At 39.5% G+C, this 26258-nt stretch overlaps 1 protein-coding gene across 2 annotated transcripts in view; it reads left to right on the top strand.

Annotated features, from left to right (window-relative positions):
* ZDHHC20 (zDHHC palmitoyltransferase 20) overlaps positions 1-26258 on the top strand; it is a 45964-nt gene extending 19706 nt beyond the window's left edge. The window contains exons 3-14 of one of the 2 annotated variants that reach the window (XM_083436669.1): positions 2868-2962; positions 7939-8059; positions 9602-9671; positions 11258-11290; positions 12057-12177; positions 16302-16337; positions 17298-17430; positions 18652-18778; positions 20586-20675; positions 21443-21558; positions 21784-21865; positions 22452-26258. In XM_083436669.1, the coding sequence (XP_083292795.1) occupies positions 2868-2962; positions 7939-8059; positions 9602-9671; positions 11258-11290; positions 12057-12177; positions 16302-16337; positions 17298-17430; positions 18652-18778; positions 20586-20675; positions 21443-21558; positions 21784-21821 (980 nt within the window). In that variant the 3' untranslated portion in view covers positions 21822-21865; positions 22452-26258. The remainder of the gene's footprint in view (positions 1-2867; positions 2963-7938; positions 8060-9601; positions 9672-11257; positions 11291-12056; positions 12178-16301; positions 16338-17297; positions 17431-18651; positions 18779-20585; positions 20676-21442; positions 21559-21783; positions 21866-22451) is intronic. The other variant, XM_083436670.1, reaches the window with a different exon arrangement.

Below are 26258 nucleotides of genomic sequence, written 5' to 3'. Positions count from 1 at the left end.
ATTCTGTGGTACACCTATAAAGTAGGATGCTTAATTTAGAAGAAGCAGCGGGGGAAAGCAACAGAATTATGGTTCTGCTTGTGCTAAGTCACAAGAGCCACAACGAAAAGGTCCCAGTAATAGTCTCACAGTTCCTTTCTGAGGAAAATAAAATCACTAAAGCAAGATGCTATATAGAAACTGCTAGTAAATCAAGATTAGTATTGAATGCATGCAGTTCCTCAGTTAAATTAATGCATTATGACTGCAATCAAACAATAATTGCCTGACATTATTTGGATTTTTGTGAATTGTTTGGATATAGACCCTTCAATAATAAAGTCCTACTTATAATTCCTGGAATTAAGAACTATTCAAACTCCAAACTTAGAAAACCTCAAGCTTGATTACTTTTCTACTTATAATAATAATAATTTTAAACATTCATATTTCCCCTCTGGGTAATATCTGCAAGGATATATTCCAGAAAGACTACATATAAATATTTTAAACACTTAAGAATTAAATTAAATAATATTCTTGGCAGAGTTTTAAGGTTTCATATAACTTTCTATAAGAAAGGCTGCCACAGGAAAATCTAGCATGTGCACGATGTCTTTGGAGCAGATGGAATCCCCTAATGTTTCTGGGATTGGACTGAAGCTTAATTGTATATCTTCTTAAACTTCTATCCTTTATCAGACTGCGAAAGTAGGTCAATAATTTCTCCTTTGGTGTGAGAATATGACAGAAGTAACATTAAATATTCAACACCATGCAGCAGTTTTCCCCACCCCATCAGTTAGTTATACAAAGTGCTTTCTTTCACCATTCTTAAGATTCTTCTGTAGATGCTTGGTAGAATTGGTAGTATAGCAGCAACTGGATTTAAGATGCAATAGCAGGCCTGCTAATTAGTATTTTGTTATCTTCTTAATGTAGCTTAAATATACCTATTTAGAAAATCAGGTTGGATTAGGCCACTGGAGGAAGGTATGGGCCAAAATGCGACTGCACTTGGCAGTCTTGTAAATCAGTTGGGAACAGCTACGAATTGCTTCTTAATCCATAGTGTGTTAGCCTGGCAGCACTAGCTAAGGAGGAATTGCTTCTGGGTGGATGAAAAGGCTGCTGCAGGAGAGATGGAGCTCCCCAGTCGTTTTCATAGGCTAGTAGCTTTGAAGACCTATTTACAAGACTGTTAGAAATGTGAGCCACCAATTTACTACATTGACGTGAACCTCTGGTGTGACAGCCCTTTAGATAGCCATCTTCAAATATCTCAAGGGCTTTCACATGGATAATGGAGCAACCTTGTTTTCTCCTGATCCAGAGCCTAGGACCTGAACCAGTGGCTTCAAGTTACAAGAAAGGGGATTCTGACTACACATCAGAAATAACTTTCTGACAGTAAGAGTTGTTTGACAGTGGAGCAGGCTCCCGCAAGAGGGGATGGACTCTTCTTCCTTGGAGGTTCTTAAGCAGAGGTTGGATGGCCATCTGTCAAGTAGGATCTAGTTGAGATTCCTGCATTGCTGGGGATTGGACTAGATGACCCTTGGGATCTCTTCCCACTCTACAGTTCTATGATTTGCCTGTTCTGGTGCACAGGTGTGTTTGTGTGTGTGCTACGTCCATACAATGCAATAGGTTTCATGTCACTGTAATCCCACTTTGAATTGAGATTAGGCGAGGAATACATATTAGGAAGAGTAATTGATACATAAGGCACTAAACAACTCTTCCCCAGATAATGACTTGATAGCACCAATTTTCACAGCATTTTTTGAAGAAAATAATTGTTCTAAAAAAAGTGTATAATAATAACAGTATCAAAATGTTGGTTTACAATTATATAGTGCTCTAGTGCTACCTAGAAGGGTCTTTTAAAACTGATATACCATTTCTTAAATATGACATTTTTAATATTTTAGAAAACAGCACACAATTTAGCAGATATCTTCTTTGTTGTCTCTTATGCCAAGCTGCATTGGTATACAAAATAACTAATGCACTAAAAAAAAAGATTTCTATTTGCCTCTCTTTCTTTTGCCCTTTATACATGTAAGAAAACTCTGGAAGAGACTATATAACTGTTTTACTATGCTATATTTGTAATGCTTAACCTCAGTGACAGATATTTTACCTGTTTTCATTATTTGAATATGAAGCAGCCCTTAACTCAGAGGCTCAATTTAGACACTAAGCCAAACTGGTTGGCACTTAATACCAGTAGTACAACCTGTCCCAAGGTTTCAGTTTCCAAACAGTCAGGCAAACCATGGTTTAGAGCTGCTTTTCTGATTTTGATTTGTTCTGTGTCTGCTCAGCAGGTGCATATTTAGGTGCTGTAGCCTCTGAATACCTACATCAAACAGTGACTTCTGATTCTGGTTTGTTAGCCACTTGCAAACCATGACTTATCAGTGGGGACATCATGCCAAACCATAGTTTAGCTTCAATAAACCATGATTTGGTTTGATGTCTGAATTGAGTTGTATGTTAGAGAAAGGGCCATGGATTCTGTTATTTTGATATGATAGATTTTGGTTTTGCTTTAACATGCTTATACTGAATTCTTACAGCATCCTAAAGCAGGTGATTAAAAAAAGAAATAGAATCATATTATGATTGAAATTTAAAATGTGTTTAAAATCTGGGTTACGTTAAACCAAAATGATTGTTTTTATCCACATTAGTAGAATTCCTCCCAACACTGATTCTATAGTTTTTTGTCTCTTCAGAGCTGGCCAGGATAGCACACCATTTGTTCTGCGATCATCTCTTCAAAGTTATTTTGCTGATACAATGAAGAAAAACCATTGCATTTTTGTTTTGTTACTTCAGCTGTATTCACTAAAACCTTATTTGTATTTTTTTTATTGCAGTTGTCTACCTTGTGGTTTTCCATCTGTCGTTTGTCATGTTTGTGTGGTCCTATTGGAAGACTATTTTTACATCTCCTGCCTCTCCTTCTAATGAGGTAAAGGTTAACTTTGGCAAAATGTTGCCTTTCTTACAACAGAATTGTTTTTGCTACTGATGTATGATGTGGCTTGCTTTTTTCATTTCCATTCAGTAAGTAACCCTTTTCTGTTGTGAATGAAATTCTTAAGAATATTTTCTATGATTAACACATCATTGATGCCAACTTCACATTTCATTAATTTGGACATTAATTGCTCACGTTTCCATATGCTGTAATCCAATAATGTGGCATTCAAGTAGGAGATGTTGTTAATCAGTTTCTTAATCTAATATTTTGAAATGGATATGAATTAGTTCACTGTATGTGTATCTCTGTAAGCATCCTTATTTTAACAATATCCCATTGTGCTCAGTGACAAGTCTCATACTTGTTTAGGAATTCTTTTAAGAGTGCATAGACTCCAAGCAATACGCAAGCACAATATGGAAGAGCACTGTCAGCAGGGAGCCACCATTGTTGTACTGAGCAATGTGTCATATTTACCAATCCATATGTCTCAACAAAGAAAATGATGAGAAAAGTAATGCAGTTGTAGACTTACGGTCACATTCATAATGCAGATGTAGACTTATGGTCACATTCTCGTAAAACACTATTGAAATCTATTTGGCTAAATTAAATTAAGCATGACTCTTCCTAAAATCATGGGTATTGTCTAAACTAAGTAGTGCTTGGAGCAGAACCATTGAAGTCAGTGGACTTAAACTACTTAAGTCATTCTTCTCTATTGTAGACATATGCTGCTTTTCTACAAAAAGTTGGCCTAAAGCATATTTTTACAGCTGAAAACATTTCAGTAGAAAAAAAAAAGTGCTCTAAGTGCCCCAGAATGAAGGATATCTGCTGGCCAGATATACTATATTTTCTGTTTTTTGTTTTTTTTAAAAGACTTGTGTGTAAAGGTAAAGTGACCCCTGACCATTAGGTACAATCGTAACCGACTCTGGGGTTGTGGTGCTCATCTCGCTTTATTGGCTGAGGGAGCCAGCGTACAGCTTCTGGGTCATGTGGCCAGCATGACTAAGCCGCTTCTGGCAAACCAGAGCAGCACACGGAAAAGCCGTTTACCTTCCCGCTGGAGCAGTACCTATTTATCTACTTGCACTTTGACGTGCTTTCGAACTGCTGGGTTGGCAGAAACAGGGACCGAGCAACGGGGGCAGGGACCAAGCAATGGGAGCTCACCCCGTCGTGGGGATTCGAACCGCTGACCTTCTGATCAGCAAGTCCTAGGCTCTGTGGTTTAACCCACAGTGCCACCCACGCTTTTTTTTTTAAAAAAAGACTTGTGTGTAGGTAACCTATATATTGTGACCCATGCAAATTACAAAGATGTTACCATTTGTTTGGCTACTCTGCACCGCACTGCATCTGGTAGGCCTAGTGCAGATAAGGTATTTCTGATCTCCTAACCATGGTTTCCCTGTGTTCTTATCCAGTTAAATCCTTCAGATTTATTTATTCATTTATTTATTAAGATATTTTAGACATTGGTCACAGTTCCCACAGTGAAGGAGTTTTGGTCTGTTTTGTGGCCAAGTCTGTTATGCCAGGATTGTTATCGTACATAGTTGAGATTTCGTTATATAGCTGAGGTTGCCAGGGAGCATGTGTGTCAATTCCTAACGAGTCTGGGTCAATTGACCAGTTAGCTAAGCTTTCATTAAGAGGAATATGTAGCAAAACCTCTTACTTGGGACAAGGCATCTCCAGCCCCATTACTTGCACACTTGCTATGTAAAGGACCAGGGCTGTCCAGATAAAGCATATTAATTACATCTTGCCACAATTGCTTTGAGTTACCTCCTCCAATCCTGTATGTATTCTCAGGTAGCAATAAAGAGGTACCGATCTAACTGATAGAAAAATGCATTCTTGTAGATTGAAATAATAGGAAATCTGTGTTTAAAGAGCATGCTCCCTGCATAGAGCAATTCTTTCTTCATAAATTATGGTGGATTTATCTCCAAGTTGATGGTGTCCAATTTGCTCTTGCAAATACCTAATGCAAATATAAAAGAGTATTATTATAGTTTATTAAAACAACCATTCTTACATAGTGGGGAAGCCTGTACTACAAAAAGCATTGACTGCAGGTTTTGCTGTACTGCAGTGCCACATTTTGTCAATGAAAAGAACAATTGGTTTTGTCTGACACCCTGGAAAGAAACAGGAGAACAAAGGGATGCTGTTGTTTTCCAGATTAATTGGAAAATATTCTGCACCTTGCTTGAAACCCTTCTAGGGTTTTTTGTTTGCTTTTTGCGAGTTCATGTTATTTCAAATGTATGTAGATATTGTTGGGGAAGAAGATGCTGTGGCCCTCTTAGCACCTAAAGATGATATAAATGGAGCGTTGCTTCAAGAATTTCTTGAATCAGTCAGTGTTCTGGTGGTGGTGGTTTTACAAGTGTTTTAAAGTATCCTGGTTTCTTATTGACATAAACAGCTTGTCTGAGCTTCATCTTTTAACAGCTTCTTTGCAACACCCTTGCTCTTGACTAGCTGCCAGAATATTTACATGATGTTCTTCTTACTTGGGGCAGACATGCCCTGCAAAGTAAATTGTTGTCAACTGAGCAAGTCCCTTAGACATTCTGGATGTATAATTACTTTACAGCTATTAGTGTCTTCCTGGGTACATTTTATTCTGTTATGTCCTGACAAGGACATTTAAATGGCCCCTTCTCTGAGGCTTTAACAGTAAACCGACTCAACAAAAATAAGCTGGAAGTATGAAATGTCACCTGCTAAATTTATGTGCATCACACTGATGTTAAAGAACATGGGGCAGGGCCAGAAACAGAGCCGCAGCCTTAGTAATGTGGGGGGCACACCTTGGGGATGGACCGGAGGCTGAAACTGGTATAGAATGCAGCAGCTATGTTGCTTGTGGGAGCAAACTTCCTTCAGCATGCAGCACATTGCTTGTGGGTTTTGCACTAGCTACCAGTCTGTTACTAGGTCAAGTTCAAGGTGTTGGAACCAACATATAAGGCCCCATATGTCTCAGGACAATGTTACTTGAAAGACTGCCTTATCCAGGCATAGGCAAACTCGGGCCTTCTAGGTGGTTGGGACTACAATTCCCATCATCCCTAGCTAACGGGACCAGTGGTCAGGGATGATGGGAACTGTAGTCCCAAACATCTGGAGGGCCGGAGTTTGCCTGTGCCTGGATATACCCCACCCATCTTGCTGGGTTTTCCAGTATATCCCTGAAGTCTACAGGAAAGTTTCTCCTGCAAGTACCAAAGATTTCAGAATTCCGCTCCATGGTACCTTGGAGTAGAGGTACAGTGGTGCCTCGCAAGACGAAAAGAATCCGTTCCGCGAGTCTCTTCGTCTAGCGGTTTTTTCATCTTGCGAAGCAGCCCCATTAGTGGATTAGCGCTATTAGCAGTTTAGCTAAAGGCTTAAGGGATTAGCGGATTAGCTGCTAAAAGGCTATTAGCAGCTTAATGCCTTAGAAAAAGGGGGTGGGGAGCGAAAAAAAATTGCAGGAACTCACAAGACATTTTCGTCTTGCGAAGCAAGCCCATAGGAAATTTGTTTTGCGAAGCACCTCCAAAACGGAAAACCCTTTTGTCTTGCGGGTTTTCCGTCTTGCGAGGCATTCGTCTTGCGGGGCACCACTGTATTAATACAGCCGTTCCTGTTCTGTTGAATAGCATTCCTGTTACGATTCTATAGGTGCCCACTGTCCACTTTCTGAAAACAATGGAAGATATTTTTCTTCCAACAGGCTTTCCCAGCTGAGTAAATGGGTCTTTGCAATGAGTGCCAATTTTGTATTGCTTTAGTTTTGTTTTAAATGTATCTGCTGGGGTTTTTTGTGTTTTTAACTGGTTTTTGTTTTGTTTTTTGTTTTCTGTTTTTTATTTTGCTATTTTTATTGTACACTGCATTGAGACAGTTGTGGAGACTTTAATCAGTGAATTAATAATGATGCTGATGAAGACCAGCTTATAATCTGGTTCTCAGAGTTGTTAAACACATTATGGAACAGTGCATAACGAGATCTTTGGGTCTTGAGGTTGTGGTGGCCATGGTCCTTGGAGTCCCAAGACATGCTCCTCATTGGATTGTGATGAATAGTTTAATATCAACACCTGTGAAAAAGGGAAATTCTATGTTCTTTTCTGCACCATTTCTCCACATCTGCTCTGGAGGCTTAGGGGAACTCCTAGATTAGATATGTTGCAGGGAGAGGGGAGTGAAAGGAAGTTCTGTTGCACAAATGGAAGTCCTTGCACTAACTGAACAAGTTAACGGAATACAGTCCAGGATCCCAAGTCACAGCTGGTGTAAAAAGAACTGTTTCTTCCCTAATTTGTGAGGATCGGAAAGAAGGAAGGAATCATCTTGGAGGATGCATACCGAAGGTGCATTAGTCTTGGCAGACCCAACATCCTGTTTTCTTTAGCCCCCCCCCCCCCTTAAGAAGAAACAAGAAGCAGTCTGTTTGATTCCATTCAGCCTATTAAACTCACAGACCTGGTCAGCAGGCAGCAGCACATATTCACAGAGAGCATCCTACTTTATAACTGGGGGGAGTAATTGTTAGCCACTTAAAGAAGCATCCATATAGTACGTTTGGTTTGGCAGCCGTACTTGTGTTCAGTTCAGTTCTTTTCTCCTAGGTTTTTATTTTGCAGGGGAGGGGTTGCCAGGCAAACATGTACCTTGAAATGCAGGCTGCACCCTGCATCTGCACCCTGCGAATCATAGAAATTGTAGAGTTGGAAGGGACAAGGCCCTGATGCTTTTTCACAGTGATCTAAAAGTTCCTTCTTACACATGAGTGACACTTTCAAAAATAACATTTTGAAATTGATTTGTAAAGAATAGCTATGGATTTCCCATTTCTGCTTTGAATTGCTAACAGAAATCCTTAAAACAAATTGATGTATTCTCCAGCTGCTATTATATGGCATTTAAAAAACCATAGTTCTGTTGTCTTTTTTCAGTTCTGTTTGTCCAAATCAGATAAGGAACAATATGAGAAAGAAGAGAGACCAGAATCCCAACAAGAAATCCTCAGAAGAGCTGCTAAAGACCTCCCAGTCTATACTACAACAACCTCAAGAGGTTAGCCTGCAAAGAATCCTAGCACTGCATAAACTCCTTAATGATGCTATCAAGTTTGATTGGATTGGGGCCATTCAGCAGGCATGTACATGTTTCCTCCCTTACTTCCAGATTCTTGGCAAACAATAGTTTGCCGTATCATTTTAACCTGGCAAACCAGGATTGGAGAGCTTGGTTTGAATGAAGTTTGCACCCTTGATTCATAGGCAAACCATAGTTCCCTTGATTTGGATAAACAGGTAAACTTTGGTTTTCTGAGAATCTGCAAGTAAGGAAAGTAACTGGCATGCATAAGTGAAAGACTGGGGAGAGGGAATGCACAATGGTGGGGTTCATACCTGTTAGTTCTTCTAATGAAACCATGGTTTAGCATTGTGTTTCAACTAATTCACCGTGGTGAACCATCTAGTTCTTCAAATTGGTTTTAGCCTGTTTTATCTATTAACCAAGAGGCATACAGGTTTTCTAAAGTAAAACCAGCTCTGGAATTCAACTTTGCACAGAGACATAGCTGCTTGGGGAGAATTTAAAATACAGATATGTGCATCCGTAGCAGGAGAAGAAAGATAGCAGCTGCACTCAAGCAATCAAAACTTGGCTTAATAAGCTAGGATGTGTACAAGTTGCACCTGCGTGCAACCTCTGTGCTCCCACTTCACTCCTGCTATCACATGAGTGGGAAAACAAACCTTTTAACCATAGCTTCCCATTACGTGCAAACCAGGAACTATGGTTAATTTCTTCCAAGCAAGGCAGGATCCAGAAGCCAACTTTAAACAGTGAGTTAAGCCATATTTTAATTCTGCAAACCAGACCATAAGCACATAAGAAGCACCTCCTGGTTCAGCCATTGGTACATCCAGTCAGTGGCGTAGCGTGGGTTGTCAGCAACCGGGGCAAGGCAAGTAATTTGCGCCCCCTAACCCGGGGCAAGGCAAGTAATTTGTGTCCGTCCCCCAGATAGTCCCTCGCTCTCTCTCCGCACCGCACCGCACCGCACGCCTGGCACCCTCCCCTCCACAGTGGGCGGCGACCCGGCGGCTTGGATCGGATTTGCACAGCCAGCACTGCAGTGAGAGAAAGTGAGGTAGGGGCAGAGAGCTGCGAGTGCGAGCGCGCCCCCCCCCCCAGATGTTGCGCCCGGTGTGGCCGGCCCCCCCTGCACCCCCCACGCTACGCCACTGCATCCAGTCCAGCATCCATTTCCTATAGTGGCCAACCAGGTGCCTGTGGGAAACCAGTAAGCAGGACCTGAGTGCAAGAGCACCCTTGTGTCCATATGCTTAGACCAATGTTTAGATTACATTTATGTTTCGCTCATCACTTGTCCAAATGTGTCTCTTGCATTCTAGTTCTCGTCATGATAGCTTGCTTCAACCTCTGCTATATGTGAGCTACCAATCACCTTTACAGTACACTGTGTATTTTGCTGTGTATTTGGTATTTGGCAGAATCCTGTTTTGAGGTCTAGATTACTTCTGACCTTTGGGTTGCTAAACTACAGCTTCATATTTAACACCTTGATTTTAATGTTTAATATAGCCATAAGATACTGCGATAGATGCCAGCTCATCAAGCCTGATCGATGCCACCACTGTTCCGCCTGTGACCTGTAAGTACTTGGGGGTACTTAGCCACGGGGTAGGATAGACTTCTTCAGATTTATGCCTCTTAGTGTTGTCAGTATCAAGCACATGTTCACACCTGAAACTACTGTGTTGTTTTTCCAGGAACAGGATGGTTTCCCACAAAAATAAGTTTCACCAGGGAGTTCCTGGGTTTATACCTCATTGTCTTAAACCCTCTGCTTCTCTGCCTTCACTTTTGCATTCCTGTGTTCTGTTAGCACTTTTGCTGTTGTCTGTACTGCAGTGACCTGCTGGAAGATATTTGCTTGTAGTCATACACTTTAGATTTAGAACAGGCTATGAAAATTAGATATGTACATATGCACGTATGTTTCACTTCAAAGGTGAAAAATGAGTTTGGGAGAGATTTTTATTGCGGAAATGACTGTAGAAGAGGAAGCATTCTTTTTTCCTCTCTTCAGCTATTTTTTCATTCAGCCTTCCTTGGCTGCTTGTCAGAAAGAGGGGGAGTGGGAGAGGAAAACAAACTTTTAAAATAAAAAGTTAAAATCTAAAAAAAAAAGGAAGAGGAAGACCTACACAACATCTTGCGTGGCTCTGTAGTGGGTGGGAATTTTGGCAACTGTGATGTTTGCCTGGATGTTGAAATGCTTTAACAGGCTTTGAAAGCTAGAGATTAGATATTAGGGGTATGCACAGGCTCCAGGCCTTGCATTGTATCTGATCCGCTTCTGAAACACTCTGTACATTCTCTGTTTTGATCTGTGTTTCAGGTTCTCTGCCACTCTGTATACAATTAAGCTTTGCGTTTTCCCCATTCACTATAATGGATAATCTAACAACAACTATAACATTCCCTTCTTTTGGCCAAAATAAATTACAGACACAAAAGCCCCTCTGGATAGATTAAACCTGCCAAACTGCAGACAAATACATCCAGAGGCTTGTGGAGGAGAATTGAAAGGGATGGATTTTTCTCCATAATTCCTGTTGGGTTTGTCTCTTCCTTACCTTAAAATATTTAATTAAAATAAATAATTAAGAGGTGGTATATTTTTAGAAACATGGCAGCTTTGCACCAGTCTTTTTCTGATTGTTGTTTGTGTCCTCTGATAGCGTTTACAGATCTCTGATGGGCCTCATGGTGCAAGGTTGTCGAGAAACCTCTTTGCAGGGTTCTGAAGAGCTCTGGGCTTTTGTTAAAGCAGAGGAACATAGGATTTTTAAAACAAAACAAAACTCAGTGAAGCTTTTACTTTTCCAAAAATTCCCAGTTTCCCAATTGTTGTGCTTTAACAAAAAAAAATAATCCATAGCCTCACTTCTTGCAAAGCCTGTGGGCCACCCTAGAGAAACACAGAGGTATAGAAACATTGTTATATGGCATGCGGGGGGGAGGAAAAGAGTGGCAGTGTGACCCAGAGCTTTGTGGGAACCTAATCTGACTCAGAGGATATAATGACATCATACCTTGACTGAGATGGGGAGGAGGCTGAATAACTAATTCAGCTTTTTATTTGACCAGTGCACACCTCAATTAGACATTCTTGTTTGGAAAATCCACATGTCATCATTAACTTTATTTGAAATGTCTTTCTTTTTTCTTTAGGTGTGTACTGAAAATGGACCATCATTGTCCTTGGTATGCTCCCCCACCCCCTTGTGTTCTTAATTTTTGTCTGTACAGAGAGAAATATGTAAACCACTTCTTGTTGGCTGTGCTGCAGGATGAACCAAGAACAGGGATAACTAGGAGTGACTACATCCTCTGGGGAAATTTTGATGCTACATTAGTTGGAGTTGGTCTACTGGCAAAGTCTAAATGTATATTGGGTTTGATTGATTTTTATAACAGAATGAAAATGAAAATGAAATGAAAAACGAAATGAAAAATGAAAGCCTAAGGCTGCAGTCATATTCTGTTAAAATTAATGGGAAGTTTTATATTGGAAGAGGATTGTGCCATAAAAAGCATTAATATTATTACGTAGTGACAGTTTCTACTGAATGGTTTTAATACTTCCCTTCAGAAGGATTAGAGTTTTAAAATAAAATCAGGTTTAGAGCAAAAAAGGATCATTAGAATGAAAGAGACAATTTGTGAATAAATGGGAACAACTGGACAAAAACACAAATTGTATTCATGTTTGCATAGTTAATAAGCAACATTTCAGTCATTTTTAATTGATAAAGGGATGGTTTTTAAAAATCAGTTTCAAGTGTTATGCATTGTAAAAGAGAGCAAACTCTCCTGACCTAAAGGGAACCTTTTTTTACTTTAGGCATTTAAGTTACTTCCAGAAAACAGTTTGCCTAATTCTGCTTGCAATGGCAAATCTAAAAGATAGACCCTTTTAATGCCTGCCATTCTTCCAGGTTTACTTAGCAGTTTTTCTTTTCTTTTCTAGGGTGAATAACTGCGTGGGATTTTCAAACTACAAGTTTTTCCTTCTGTTTTTATTTTATTCCCTCCTGTATTGTCTTTTTGTTGCCTCTACAGTGCTGCAATATTTCATAAAGTTTTGGACAGTAAGTGGTGTTTTTTTTTAAAAAAAAAGTCATATCTTAGATATTTTATCTGTCTATTTAGCTGTCTGTCTCTGTGTGTTTAAACATCATGCATTTATTGTTGACATACCACATATAACCATCATCAGTTTGAAGTGGCTGAAGGAATAAAAACCTACCGATAGTTCATCTAAATTTATTTATTTAATAATGTGTGTTTTTTCAGATTCACTAGAGCTGGAAAACTCTGGGACAGTTTTTGCTCTGCATGTTTTAAGAGACCACATTATGTTCATATGACATTTATTAACTCGAAAAATGTCAACATTGCCCTCATCTAATTCCAAAATAATGATCTTCACTACTCTGATTGAGTAGCATTATTTACTTCATATTAAATCACTACCTGGAAATACAATATTATGAAGGCTGTAGACCTTCTGTAGACCACTGAGGTTTGTGCCACAAGAAGCCAAAAATGCCTCATGTTGCCAATGGCTGTGGACTTGCACCGTTGTGCTTCTGAAGAACATGGAATATAAGAGAGCTTCTTATTTAATGAGATAGCTTCTTACATTAAAGAAGTCAGTTTTGATTTCAGAAAACAGTTTGTGTGTGCATGTATCATAAGTAGAAAAGGAAAATCTTTGACCGGCTCAGAGTAAATTCTCTCATATTCCATGAGATCTTCTCTTGTGAGGATAAAGACACCCTTATAAGGTGGAATGGAAATATCCTAACAAATATAATAGAATTGTAGAGTTGGAAGGGACCCTGAGAGTTGTTTAGTCCAATGCCCTGCCATGCAGGAATCCTGCCCACAGCCTCAAACCACCAGCCTTCTGGTTAACAGCCAGACGCGCTGATCCACTGTGCCACAAAGGGCTTTATTTGGCCATGCAAAGGATATTGTTAGCCATTTTGAGACTCCTTAGGGTAGTGATTAAAGCAGGATATCAAGTCCAAACTCCTCCTCCTCCTCCTCCTCCTCTTCTGGCTTGTTTCCCATTACATCTGATTTGGGAAACTATGGTTACCAGTTTCAGAACAGGCCAGGATCTTAGATCAACTTTAAATGGTGGTTTACGATCCTAACTTGTTTCTAATTTGAAAACCACCGTTTCTAGGTTTGAAGATAATGGGGGAAACGATGGTTAACTGGAGGCTTATTGAAACCTCCTGAGAAGGGAACAGTGGTGTGCATGCATGCAAGACTCACTCGTATTTCTTTAAGCTGAGCTAAATACATCTGAACTGAGACAGACTTGGCAAACGCCATCCAGTGTTTTAGGACTACAATTCATCCCTGTGTTGGCTATTTCACAATTAGTTGGGCTGCAGTGCTGGGGAGACCACACATTCAAGAAATGCAAAAGTAACTTTTGCTTGGTTTAATAACAAATAACAAAAATAAAAACTCCTTTTACACTAAATTACATTATATCAATAAGTGTGACCCATCCACCAGGGTACTGAGAGAACTACATGCTGCTCTTTATATACTATGTTGTTGTTGTTTAGTCGTTTAGTCGTGTCCGACTCTTCGTGACCCCATGGACCAGAGCACGCCAGGCACTTCTGTCTTCCACTGCCTCCCACAGTCTGCTCAAACTCATGCTGGTAGCCTCGAGAACACTATCCAACCATCTCGTCCTCTGTCGTCCCCTTTTCCTTGTGCCCTCCATCTTTCCCAACATCAGGGTCTTTTCCAGGGAGTCTTCTCTTCTCATGAGGTGGCCAAAGTATTGGAGCCTCAGCTTCACGATCAGTCCTTCCAGTGAGCACTCAGGGCTGATTTCCTTAAGAATAGAGAGGTTTGATCTTCTTGCAGTCCATGGGACTCTCAAGAGTCTCCTCCAGGACCATAATCAAAAGCATCAATTCTTCGGCGATCAGCCTTCTTTATGGTTTATATACTATACCCAATAGCTTAATTAACATAACATAACAGTACCGGCTATACTGCTTCACAGCTGTAAAACTAGGTCATGTTATTTGCTCTGACCCTTAAAGATATACATATCTTGTGAAACAATAATGAAACCTAAAATTTAAAGAAACCATTCAACACCCTGACTACTGGTCCTGTTAGCTAGGGATTATGGGAGTTGTAGTCCCAAAACAGCTGGAGGGCCAAGTTTGGCCATCACTGGTCTACACTGACTAGCAATTGTTCTCCGGGGTTTTATATAAAAGTCTCTCCCAGCCCTGCTTGACGATGATAAGGACTGTACTTGGAATCTTCTACATTCACAGCAGATGTCCTGTGCATCCTCACCCAGTGCTTTAAACGTGATGGGATGCATCCAAAATTCTGTGCTTGGCACCCCATACACTTTCTGGGTTTACCAATTATCTATTAAAAATCATAGAATTGTAGAGCTGGTCCAGCCCCCTGCAATGCAGGAATCTCAGCTAAAGCATCCATGAGAGATGGCCATCTAACCTCTGCTCAAAAACCTTCAAGGAAGGAGAGTCCACAACCTCTCATGGAGACAGTTCCTGCTGTCAGAATGTTTTCCCTGATACTGTATTTAGTCTGAATCTCCTTTCTTGTAACTTGAAGCCATTGGTTTGAGTCCTGCCCTCCAGAGCAGGAGAAAACCAGCATGTTCCCTCTTCCATGCGACAGCCCTTGAGATATTTGAAGATGGCTATCATATCACCCCTCAGTCTGCTCTTTTCCAGGTTAAACATACCCACAACTACTGTTTTCAGTAACTGTAGCGAAAGTTACCAAAAGATATTAGAAGAAGAATTATATATAGCAATACATACAGTACAAATAAGGAGACAAGTGTCTCTGGGCAGCTATTAGTAATAGGCAGATAGAATCGTAATATTATTTCATGCGATAATGTAATATCAGTCAGTGGCTCTGAGATACTGGAGCTGGTTAATCTAAAGATGTGTTTAATTAATTAATTAATTAATATCTATACCCTGCCCATCTGGCTGGGTTTTCCCAGCCACTCTGATTGGCTCCCAACAGAATATTAAAAACACAATAAATAATCAAACATTAAAAACTTCTCTAAACACATTCCATTCCTGGTCTCTCTCTCTCTCTGTGACTCCCATTATTTTTTCAAGAAACTACTAGATATTCTTGATTTCCTCCATTTTTCAGATATGTGAGTTTTAGCTCACTAACGTTTTGAAAGGAAACATACTGCTTTCCTTTTAAATGTTTTTGAAGATACTTCTCCATCAGTTCTTATAAAGATACATTTTAAAGCAGTGGTTTCCAACTGGCATAACTTACCCAGGGAGTCGATGGCACATGCCTGCCAACTGTCTGGGGAATCCTGTTTTGGGGCCATGCTGTGCCCCAAAACACACAAGTACATGGCCCATGCTCTTGCACAGGTGCATGGCCCAGAAAACATGCATCCCAGTTTTGCGCTGGGACATGTTGGAGGGTATGGTGGCACCATTCACATAACCGAAACTACCACACAGATGTCAACATTTTCAAAAACATGGGGTCTGCAGTACTTAGCTAATTGGGAACCACTGCTCTAAAGCATAGGGAGATCTGTGGCTTTTTAAAGATCCATTGAGAATGGTTTAAGCTATGATTTTAGAATTAAAGTGATATACGTAAGCAAAATGATAGGTATCTTGCCTGTACCCAAACCCACTTTTAGTTACATAAAAAGAACTAAGCATCATACAATAAACTGAAGGGAAGGGAGTCTCTAAATAACTCATTCTGTAATTCTGTAATAGTGGCAAGGACATTGTGCTTTCAAAATGCTCTGATTTGTAGCTGGGTAACAAATTTCCAAACCTCACATCACTATGAACATTAGCTTCCAAGAGTCTTCTTGGATCTATATAAAACCAATTGGCTTCAAGGCTGAACTTCCAATGTGGAAAATTAGAGAGAGCAATGTGTTAATCTTAATTTTAATGGTGTGCCTTGAGTCCACACCATTAAAATAAATTACCTTTTACTTCAATCTCATTGTGCAAACACAAGCTCACCTTTACATGTTCATCCACTGAATGTAGACTAAGGCCTCTTGCCATTGAATGCTGCACGCATAAGCCATTAACTTTCTAACAACGTTTTTACTGTTTCTGAACACCAGCCTTGAAGGGATAAAGCTATTTAATAAATTGTCTTTATTTGCACAAAGCTTTGCCGCAGGAAATCTGCTGAGAATTGTCCAAAGGTAAAATGCAATTTAAGCTGAAGTCTGTTCTGGTGTGCTCATTCATTTTTAATAATGAAACAAGATTATCATACTATTTTGTAATACTATCTGTATAATTATGTATTTTTAATTAATTGAAGATTATTGTGGAGAGCCGAAGAAGAAATTAGTACACTTAAATGCTGGTGGTAACTTAAATGGATGCTAATCTATGATGAGAGAATTTTACTTTTACCTTTCTATTTTAAAGGTCATCTTTTAGAAATAATTGGTTTTTCAAGCTATGTAACTACTGCAATTAAACTGTTTTTTGTTTCATGAGATTTTTGTAATCTGAGCATATGTGGAAAAACTTGAAACTGAATTAAAAATACACGAGACCTTTTCTCCTGAAATGACACTTCTACTCAATGTAAAAACATCATTTTAAAAAACATGCACATTCCCTATAACTTTCACCTTCTTACAGAGGCTTGCATTGTATGTGGTGTGTGTTGGTTCACATGATCATGTGGCTACTTACAAATAGCAGTGTTCAGTTAACTTCATACTGAACATCAGATGGGTGGGAGGAAGGCTCATCCTGCCCCCATTTCCAATTTTATAGTTGAATTTATAGTGTGTAGGCTTACTCTACATCTTCCCTCAGGCAGTTTCAGTTATGTAAAGAAAAATACACGTTGTAAACATCGTATAGGAATTATAGCAGCACTTAGAAATCATACAGACACACAACAAAGGATGTTGAATGTGCTTTTACAGTGATACTCATGTACACTCTCTCACAAAGTAATGACAAGCCCTGTGACTCGCAGTTCTACATTGGTTTCATATAAGTTAGGTTTCTAAAATGTTAAATATGCTCATAGTAATGTTCGGATATGGTGATATTAGCTTTAGCTCAGAGATGCAACTTTATAGAAGACCAGCTGTTGAATAGAAATACTAATCCCACCCCCTTTTTCTTCTTCTTCCCAGAATGAACTGCTGGACACGCGTGCAAAATTCCATGTTCTCTTCCTTTTCTTTGTGGCTGCCATGTTCTTCATCAGTATACTGTCACTTTTCAGCTATCACTGCTGGCTGGTTGGCAAAAACAGGTCAACAATAGGTTAGTAAAGAATCTGCGGTATTATCTATTCCAATTCCAAGAAACTCAACGTTATTCTACTTTTTCCTCACCGTTAATCCTGTGAGCTAGGTTAGTCTGAGCATGTGCTATTGGCTCAAGGTTGCTTAGTGTGTTTCATGGCTGTCCTTACTCATAAGCAAGTTCTGTTAAGAATCCCTGGAGTTTAGGATTGTACCCCTCAATCAGCATATCGGTTTAAAGTGACTTATGCCGTTCCCTGCTAGTGGCCCTTTTAACTTCTTGAAATGCTTCCTTTCCATCTTAGGTTGGCTGTTGTTAGATACAGGAGCTGGGTTTTTGTTGTTGTTGTTTAGTCGTGTCCGACTCTTCGTGACCCCATGGACCAGAGCATGCCAGGCACTCCTGTCTTCCACTGCCTCCTGCAGTTTAGTCAAACTCATGTAGGTAGCTTCGAGAACACTGTCCAACCATCTCATCCTCTGTCGTCCCCTTCTCCTTGTGCCCTCCATCTTTCCCAGCATCAGGGTCTTTTCCAGGGAGTCTTCTCTTCTCATAAGGTGGCCAAAGTATTGGAGCCTCAGCTTCAGGATCTGTCCTTCAAGTGAGCACTCAGGGCTGATTTCCTTAAGAATGGAGAGGTTTGATCTTCTTGCAGTCCATGGGACTCTCAAGAGTCTCCTCCAGCACCATAATTCAAAAGCATCAATTCTTCCGCGATCAGCCTTCTTTATGGTCCAGCTCTCACTTCCAGGAGCTGGTTTAAACCATACCAAGTGGAATATCTTTACTGAAAATGTCTGTTTAATTAGTTGCTTCCTACATTTGTTCCAGCCGCTGCTTTTGTTGAATTTGGTCCGTGTTTTTCTAGCTCATTTTTTAAGAATGCATTTTTAATGAAAACAACAACAACAAAAACTCTCTTATTTTGTAGACAGTTTGCATTTTGCTACTTAATGGCTTTAAAGGGTTAGACAAATACATGGAGGGTAAGGCTGTCAGTGATTACTAGTCTTAATGGCCATATATTACCTCCAGGCTCAGAGGAATTATGCCTCTGAATACCAGTTGCTAGGGAGCACAAGTGGGAGAGTGTTGTTGTGCTGAGGTCCTGGCTGGGCACTGTGAAAACAAGATGCTGGGTGGGCATTTGGCTTGATCCAGCAGGGCTCTTCATATATTTTTAAGAGATCTGTCCTCTTTCCCACGTTTGTTTACTTTTGTTTTCCGTGTGTGATGCAGAAGCTTTCAGGGCACCTATGTTTCGAAATGGACCTGACAAAAATGGCTTCTCTCTCGGATGCAGTAAAAACTTGAGAGAGGTTTTTGGAGATGAGAAGAAGTACTGGTTGCTACCAATTTTTACAAGGTATTCTTATTTAAATTTTATTCTTCTACTTTTAAAAGTTTTTAGAGTAAAATCTAGAGTTTGGTGATTTAGTGAAGCTAGCAGTCCTAAATACTGCTAAAATTGTAACTTGTCTATTTCCTGAACAATGAACATACCTATGTGCTAGCTAAATGATATATTGTCTGCTAAGACCTAAACTGCATTATTTTTAAAATTATTTTTGTGCATAATGTAGCCTGGAAGTTGCATGTTCAAACCTCTATATTGTGAGGTCCTTGTTCTGTACTGGGTATTTTAGACAAATTATTTAAAATATTCCGTATTTATATATACAGTGGTACCTTGGCATGCGAATGGGATCCGTTCCGGAGCCCTGTCCGCATCCTGAATGCAACGTAAGCCACGACGGCGCGTCTGCACGGGTTGCGTTTTGCCGCTTCTGCGTGTGACGTCATTTTGAGCGTCTGCGCATGCGCGAGCGGCAAAACCCAGAAGTAACGCAACTTGAGCATGCTGAACTCGAAGCACATTCAACCCAAGGTATGACTGTATAAACCTTTTTCTTCAGGACTGTGCCACTGTATTACATACCAGTTTTTACTTTTAATCCCTCTGTATTCTAGACAGTGATTTTTGTTTTCTCCATTGTAACGTCTGTTGTTGACAAATGTTTTCAGAACTTTGCAGTAAACACCTCTTTTATTCTACATAACTGTTTGTAAGTCTTGTGCACGCTTGCCTGGGAGCAAACGTTATTTCTCACGATTTTGTTGTGTTTTTAATATTTTGTTGGTAGCTGCCCAGTGGCTGGGAAAACCCAGTCAGATGGGCGGGGTATAAATAATAAATTATTAGTAGTAGTATTAAGATATACCTCCCAAGTAATATTCAATAGGAATATACATTTATGGTTCAAGTTAAATACAAATGGAACCATATCAAAGTATTTCTATGACTTTACAAAATAAAGCAGAGTCAAAATAGTTGGTCGTCATTAGTTCTTATCTGTGGATATTTGCAGATCATTTGTACAACTGTCCTTTTTTAAAAAGTGGCATCTTTGCCAAGTCCTACTGTTAGTATTCCCAGCATGAGGACAACACTTTTTTAAAGGGTCTGTTTTAGTTGCCTTCCACATGCTAACAGCTGTGCTGTAACCTTGAACATGCAGAAATAACATACTGTCAAGGAATATAGGTCACTCAGACCTTTGTAAGAACTTTGTATTTAAAAAGACTGCCTTGCTTTGTGAGGTCAGCAGCCAGGTACAGTTTCTACAGTAATAGCTAACGCCCCATGTTTTAGAAATTTAAGAGAAACCACAAGAAAATTGGATTTCAGTTCAAACTGAGACATTCAAAAACACTCCGGTGAACTCTTGAGGTTAAACAGACTGCATGTAATTTACTGATAATACACATTCTTTTAAGTCTTAAATTTCCTACGGTCAGGCTCACATAGGTGTTTTGTGTTGTTCCAGTGGAGCACAAGCCTTTTTTTGATTTTGGAGACAAACTTTGTTGAACAAGTACATATATGCTTCCATGGTGTTTATACTAAATAAATAAACGTGCGAGTTACCTGCAGCTCTGAAATAAGTCATTTCCTGCATTATTTGTAGTGGAGGTTGCAGTGCTTAAAAGTTACTTAACCATCTGCTATACCAACCAGAACATTCCATTGTTTGAACAGGGCGATGTACTATCTACATTTACTGAGTCACTCAAATGTGCCACTTCATATAACTGTTTTAAACCCAGTGCATCCATTAGTGTTAGTTTTTAATAGCACGCTAGTTAGATGTCATGTCTATTTTATTGTTCAGTTTAGGGGATGGCTGTAACTTTCCAACACGCTTGGTGATTATGGATCCAGAGCAGCTTACTGTCTCAAGCCAAAATGATCCTGCTAAAAGGTGTGTGGTTTTTCTTTCACTTGTGTCTTGTTTCCTTTTATCTTACGTGTATCATTTTTACAAAGCAAGGAAAAATGCATATTGAAGACCACAGCTGTGGCCAAATGTGAACAGTCCTCTTTGTAGTCTAATCTTTTCCCTGCCTCTGCTTTTGACCCATTGTTCACCAGGTCTTAGCCTCCTTTTTTACTCCCCCACTCTAAACGTCCTTTGATGCTGTTTGACTTTGAAGTGAGTTAGGCTGGAAAGTTTATTTCTTTTTAATGGGAAGTTCTTTATGTTTGACAATATTTATAGTGCAAGCTTAGTTATGGACACCTTGTCCGTTTAAAATTGAGCTTTCTAAGCCTCATTTTTTCCTGCCTTCGTCCTGACCTGCCATATGGAGCTTTCAGCCTTATATCTCTTACAAGCTCACTGTTCTCACCAATTCCCTGTGCATCCTTTCTGTTGTACGCCAGGCATTCAGAGTAGCCCTTGAGAGAGATTATGCCAGTTTAGATCATGTAACCACAAACTATTGTTTCTTGTTATAGGCTTGAACAATCCAACCCTCCCCTTTACACTTGAGGGGAGGACATTTCAATCCTCTTTTCCTGGTTAGCAAAGTTTCTTTCTTACTAGGAATGGGTGCCTTGAAGCTCATGAAGTTATGTCTGAACTGAGCAATATTAATTCATATTGTGTTGGTCTCCAGAATAGTGTTTAAGAATTTCAAGTTCTTTGGTGCATGAACTCCAGCTTCTGATAGCAGTTCTTCTTTTCAGCTCGGGTCCCAGTCAACCATTTCCTGTTAGGCCACTAAGCGAGTCCCAAAATCGATTGCTGGCCAGTGAAAACCAGTGGGTGGAAACCAATTCAGAAGATGAAAATGTTAAATCAGGTACTGAATGTTAACTGATTAATTATAGAACAGAAATTCAACATTCTGAGAAAGAGAGAATGGAGAGTAACTGATTTTAAAGATGAACAAGTTTGTCTTTTGCAGATTAATACAAATAAAGAGGTCAGATACTGGCTTAATGCCGCTCCTCCCCCCAAAAATTTTCATCATGTAACGTCTCTAAAGCATGTACCTTTATAATTATGTTTTCTTTATTTTTTAAAGGTGTAAAAAAGCATATTATAGTTTCATTGGAGAGTTGATCTTGGCTTCAGTGTCCATCCCTCTCAGTGGAGAGGAAAAGATGGTAAGATAACTTCCGCTCAGAAATAGTGATTTACTGTGACCTTGTAAGGCTGTGAAATAAGATTCTTTTCGTTTTGAAAGCCTTCCTTTTTTTAAAAAAAAGGAAAATGGAGTATGGGTGATGCATCAGAAATATAAAGCCTAGTCTTAAAAATGAAGACAGAAACACAGCAATTAAGGACAGTGTTTCTTCAGTGTGGAGTAGCCGCGATCAGTTCCCTTGTGTCTGTGATTAGGGGATGAGTTTTCTATAGGCTAATTTGAGATACCGCAAATCTATTTCCAAAGCAGATTTAAAGCAGCAGGCAGATTTCACAGAGTAGAAGCCAATTCCTGTTTGGATAGAAATGTGTTTACAGTGCAGTTGCCAGCATCCCAAGACCAAGCTGATAGAAGTTGTATGAGTGGAACGCAGGTGGCAGCACAGAGACCCCAGTTGGGCTTCAGTCATTTTGGAGAAAGCCCTTCATAAGCAGTAAGTCATGCAAGGAAGTGACATAGATCGAAATACGGAGTAGGTAGCCATGTCTTTTTTCTATCTCTGTCTTTATGCAGCATTACACTAATGTAATTTGTTTTCCGTATAGGTTTCTACACTACATTTGTGCTTGGATATTACTTAATTTTGTATGGAAGACACTGATATATCAATGGAACAGTGCCAGCATGTTAGCAGGATATGAAAAAACGAAATCCTTGACGGTATCCAGTGGATGCTTATGAGCACTGTTGCATAGCAGAAAGTTTGATGCCTTAAGATTCTTGATGTGCATTTTTGCAACATGGACGTAAGCCACTACAAGGGCCAAATCCTGAAATACCCTGGAAGGATATGAGAGTATGCAAGACTCTTAGAAGTGCAGAAACTATGCATTTTGGCTGCACCGCGGTGGAGGAAACTAATTCTGCAAAGTTGGTGTGAGAAATGCCATGCCGGTGTCATACGGGAGTTTCTTCCATAGCAAGTCTATGGAAGAAAGATGGGGCAGGGGAGGAAAGATTGAAACAATCATAGAGTACGGCCATTGAAACTGCGCAGTACGATTATGTGTCTCAAAGCACTATCTGGTGGACTTGCAGCATGATGCATTTTTGCTTTCTCCACTACCATTATCAGATAACCAGTGGTATTGGTAGGTGTTGCTAAACAGCCAACCCAAGACTCTGGCCTTTTAGTCCTCTCTGATATTGAAGTTCTCTTCCTACAGGCTTGCTTTGTTGCAATACAACATCAGACAAGCAAGGTTTTTCCATTGCATTATTATTATTATTTTTTCCAGAAATAAGGGCCCACTGGCAACATGGTACATTAGTTAGGGAGAATAAAGTTTCCTCGACTTTCTGTTTCTTTAAAGTGCCAATAGTTTAATTTCTAGAATTTGTCTTATTAAGCCATATCAACAATATACTTTAGTAAAGTGAATTCCTCTCCTTCCCCCCCCCCCCAGAGATGTTTACCTGAATATTACTTTCAAATCTTTTTGACTGATAATCCCAGCATAAAGATCCCAATTGATTTATCCATCTTCTTTCAGCCCAGCTCCAGAAATCATTCATTTCTTTTTTAAGAGAAAATAAACAAATATGTACTGTGCTTTATGGGACCGGATTTCACAGGGATTTTTACTAGCAAAATTCCTTGAGTAAGATGTGGAAGAATGCACCCAAGGGAGACAGAGGGTTTGTTCTCTAGTTACCCCTGCTTTGGCATCTCTCCCTCCCACAGTCTCACTGACCCTGAATCCAAGGCCTATCCTTTTAAGACACAAACCTTTTTCTGAGCAAATAATTCTACAAACTACTGTGGGGGCTTAATCTTTATTATCAGTTCACAAGGGGCAGCAAAGTACTCGATGCTTGACTCAGAAGAATCCTCATCTCCAGCCGCCCAGCTCTTTAAGCAGAAATCTGGCTTCCGATACTCTTTAAGGAGGAGACCATTGTAGCCACGAAGTTCCGTCTTGGCTCACTGTATGGTGTTAAGACTTCCCCATCATTCTACCTTGATGTGTACCTTTTAATTCCCTATCATAAATTGTGTCCAAGCTGCTCATAGTTCGTTAGCTCCATAAAAATATTAAATTCTTCCCAAACCCCTTTTATATAAATTATCCCATGTATGATACAAGTGGAAAAACCGGGATCCACTTTGCAAATCTTAGGAAACATGACGATAGTTGGATGGGGGGAATTATATTGAAAATAAATTTTGTAGTTTGTAAAATAGTTTAGGATCTTCTTAGATCAGCTTAGTTTACAAAATGAAGGAAAAGCTAAAATGGTTTGTGCTGTCTTTGTGACCAACCCAAACTCAAGAGCTGGATCCTACACACTTCCTGTGCAAAATGCATAAATCAAGCTCAGGGCTTTCTGTGCAACTGCTAACCTCACTCTCCATACTCAAGGTAGTGGGATTTCACCCCAACTCCTGTCCTGAAATAGCAGTTGCCATCAGTGCTTCAGAGCACATGGGGGAAATAAGCTTTATGTGGCACAACAGCACCTTGCATATAGCTTCTCCAGGTCAGGTGGGGATGAATAGAGGCAGGTTTGTTTTTTTGTCTTCTTATGTCCCAGCCAGCCCACAGAATGGTCCCACAACTTCTTGCACTAGCTAGGCACTGTAGCAAATGGACAGCCCCTTCAGTGTTGACGCAAGTGGGCAGAGGTGCCATGCTCTGCCTTGCTTGTCCCATTCATCATACAGTACCTGTGCTTTGACTCTCAACAGCTTCAGGAAAGGATAGAATGGAATCAAGTATATCTTGGGAGCCAGGCCATAAATTTATGGGTTGCGTTTACCAGTTAGGTCAACTATAGCAGCACATTTCTTATAGTATGTCATATATGTAGAGTACGTAAAATGGGTAACAGGGTTCTCTTTGTAGAGTGTACATAGGAATTAAGGCCCATCTGCACTTAACGTGAAACTTAGAAGTCCACACATTGCTGTTAATACATTCCCTTTTTTCACTATTGGGGTAATAATTGTCAATATTCAATACTTTATTGATTTGCAGTCCTTAAACCACTTTGAAAAGGTTCCAGAAGACTCTTCTTCATGGTATCCGTTGTTTAATGTGTAAACTATCTTGACCAGTATTGAGAAATAATACCAAAGAATATAGTTTGTAAATGGTTTAGTTTTAATTCCAATGCCTTATGAAAGCATTTTGCTAGTAAATGGCCTAGCATCAGCAGGTTACATTTAAGGATCAATGTAATTTTTAATGCTAGTAAATACAGTTTGCATTCCCTAGCCTAGCAGACACATTCCTGTTTCAAGAAGCTCCCCTGAGTTCTGATTCTAGCACAATCTGGCGTTGCTTGCTGGCCACTTTTATGAGTTCAATTTTATGTTACAGATTTGGGGTGAAGTTGCTTTTTAAAACAGCAGCACTTCTTTCATTTACCAACCACTCTTTTTTTCTGGTAGAATAATGCCTTAACAATTGGTATCTACTACTAGAGTCAATCAAGTTGCAAACATCATCTTTATTTTTAATAAGATGCCAACCCTAATACACAATGTGACGTTAGCTCCTGGTTACTTAGCATTACATCTCTTGGATCTGTGTTGGAAACTTATGCTTTAACTCAGTCTTAATATCCAATATGTATTCTCCAGATCTTAACTTGAATCTTGCAAATGGTAGAAAGAGTCTGTCCATATTTACAGAACATTAAGTGAAGTTGAGTTGTAGAAGATCATCCAACAGGGATATGACTGACTCATAACTTGGGTCAAGTTAGGACAGCATCAGAACCTTTTTCTTGGTACCCAGAAATTGTAAACACCAACAGATGTACAAGTTACATTATGTTGCAGTTCCCAAGTAGTCCCAGAATTCTGGGATTCTACCAGGAAAATTTTATATAAAGTGGTTTAAGGAATGCAGATTTTTCCTTCATTCCTAAATGCATTTACCAGGAAGTCCTATGGGTTTCTGCAGAGATGACACATAAATACATGGTTTAGAATTGCAGACCATAATGCAAAACAGAGAACATCTCTCCACTGTGTCTTCATTTCTTCTGCCCTCGTGTGTAAATTACAAGGCCATAAGAGTGACATCCTTAGTTTATGTCTAGGGCTGCCACAACCTGTGTGTTTACCAGTGGGTATGTCAAATACATTGTCCTGTATTTATGACAAAGGTGTATGCAAGGATTTTACTTAAATAAAGGTATATCCACTGTAACTAAGTAAGCTTGCAAATACTCAAATTTAAATTGGTATGAGGTTATTTAGAGGATATATAATGTGAATAATGCATCTGTTTTTTATGTTGCAGATAGGAATATTCCTATGCACAAAGAAAGCATTGCCATTAATACTTTAAAGTGACTTTTTAAACGGACTTTTATAAATAAATTAAATATAAAAGAATACA

Source organism: Podarcis tiliguerta (assembly GCF_965153285.1).
Source record: "Podarcis tiliguerta genome assembly, chromosome: 4".
Taxonomy (NCBI): Eukaryota; Metazoa; Chordata; class Lepidosauria; order Squamata; family Lacertidae; genus Podarcis; species Podarcis tiliguerta.
The sequence above is the reverse complement of the archived record's forward strand: the minus strand, read 5'-3'. Positions and strand labels throughout refer to the sequence as shown.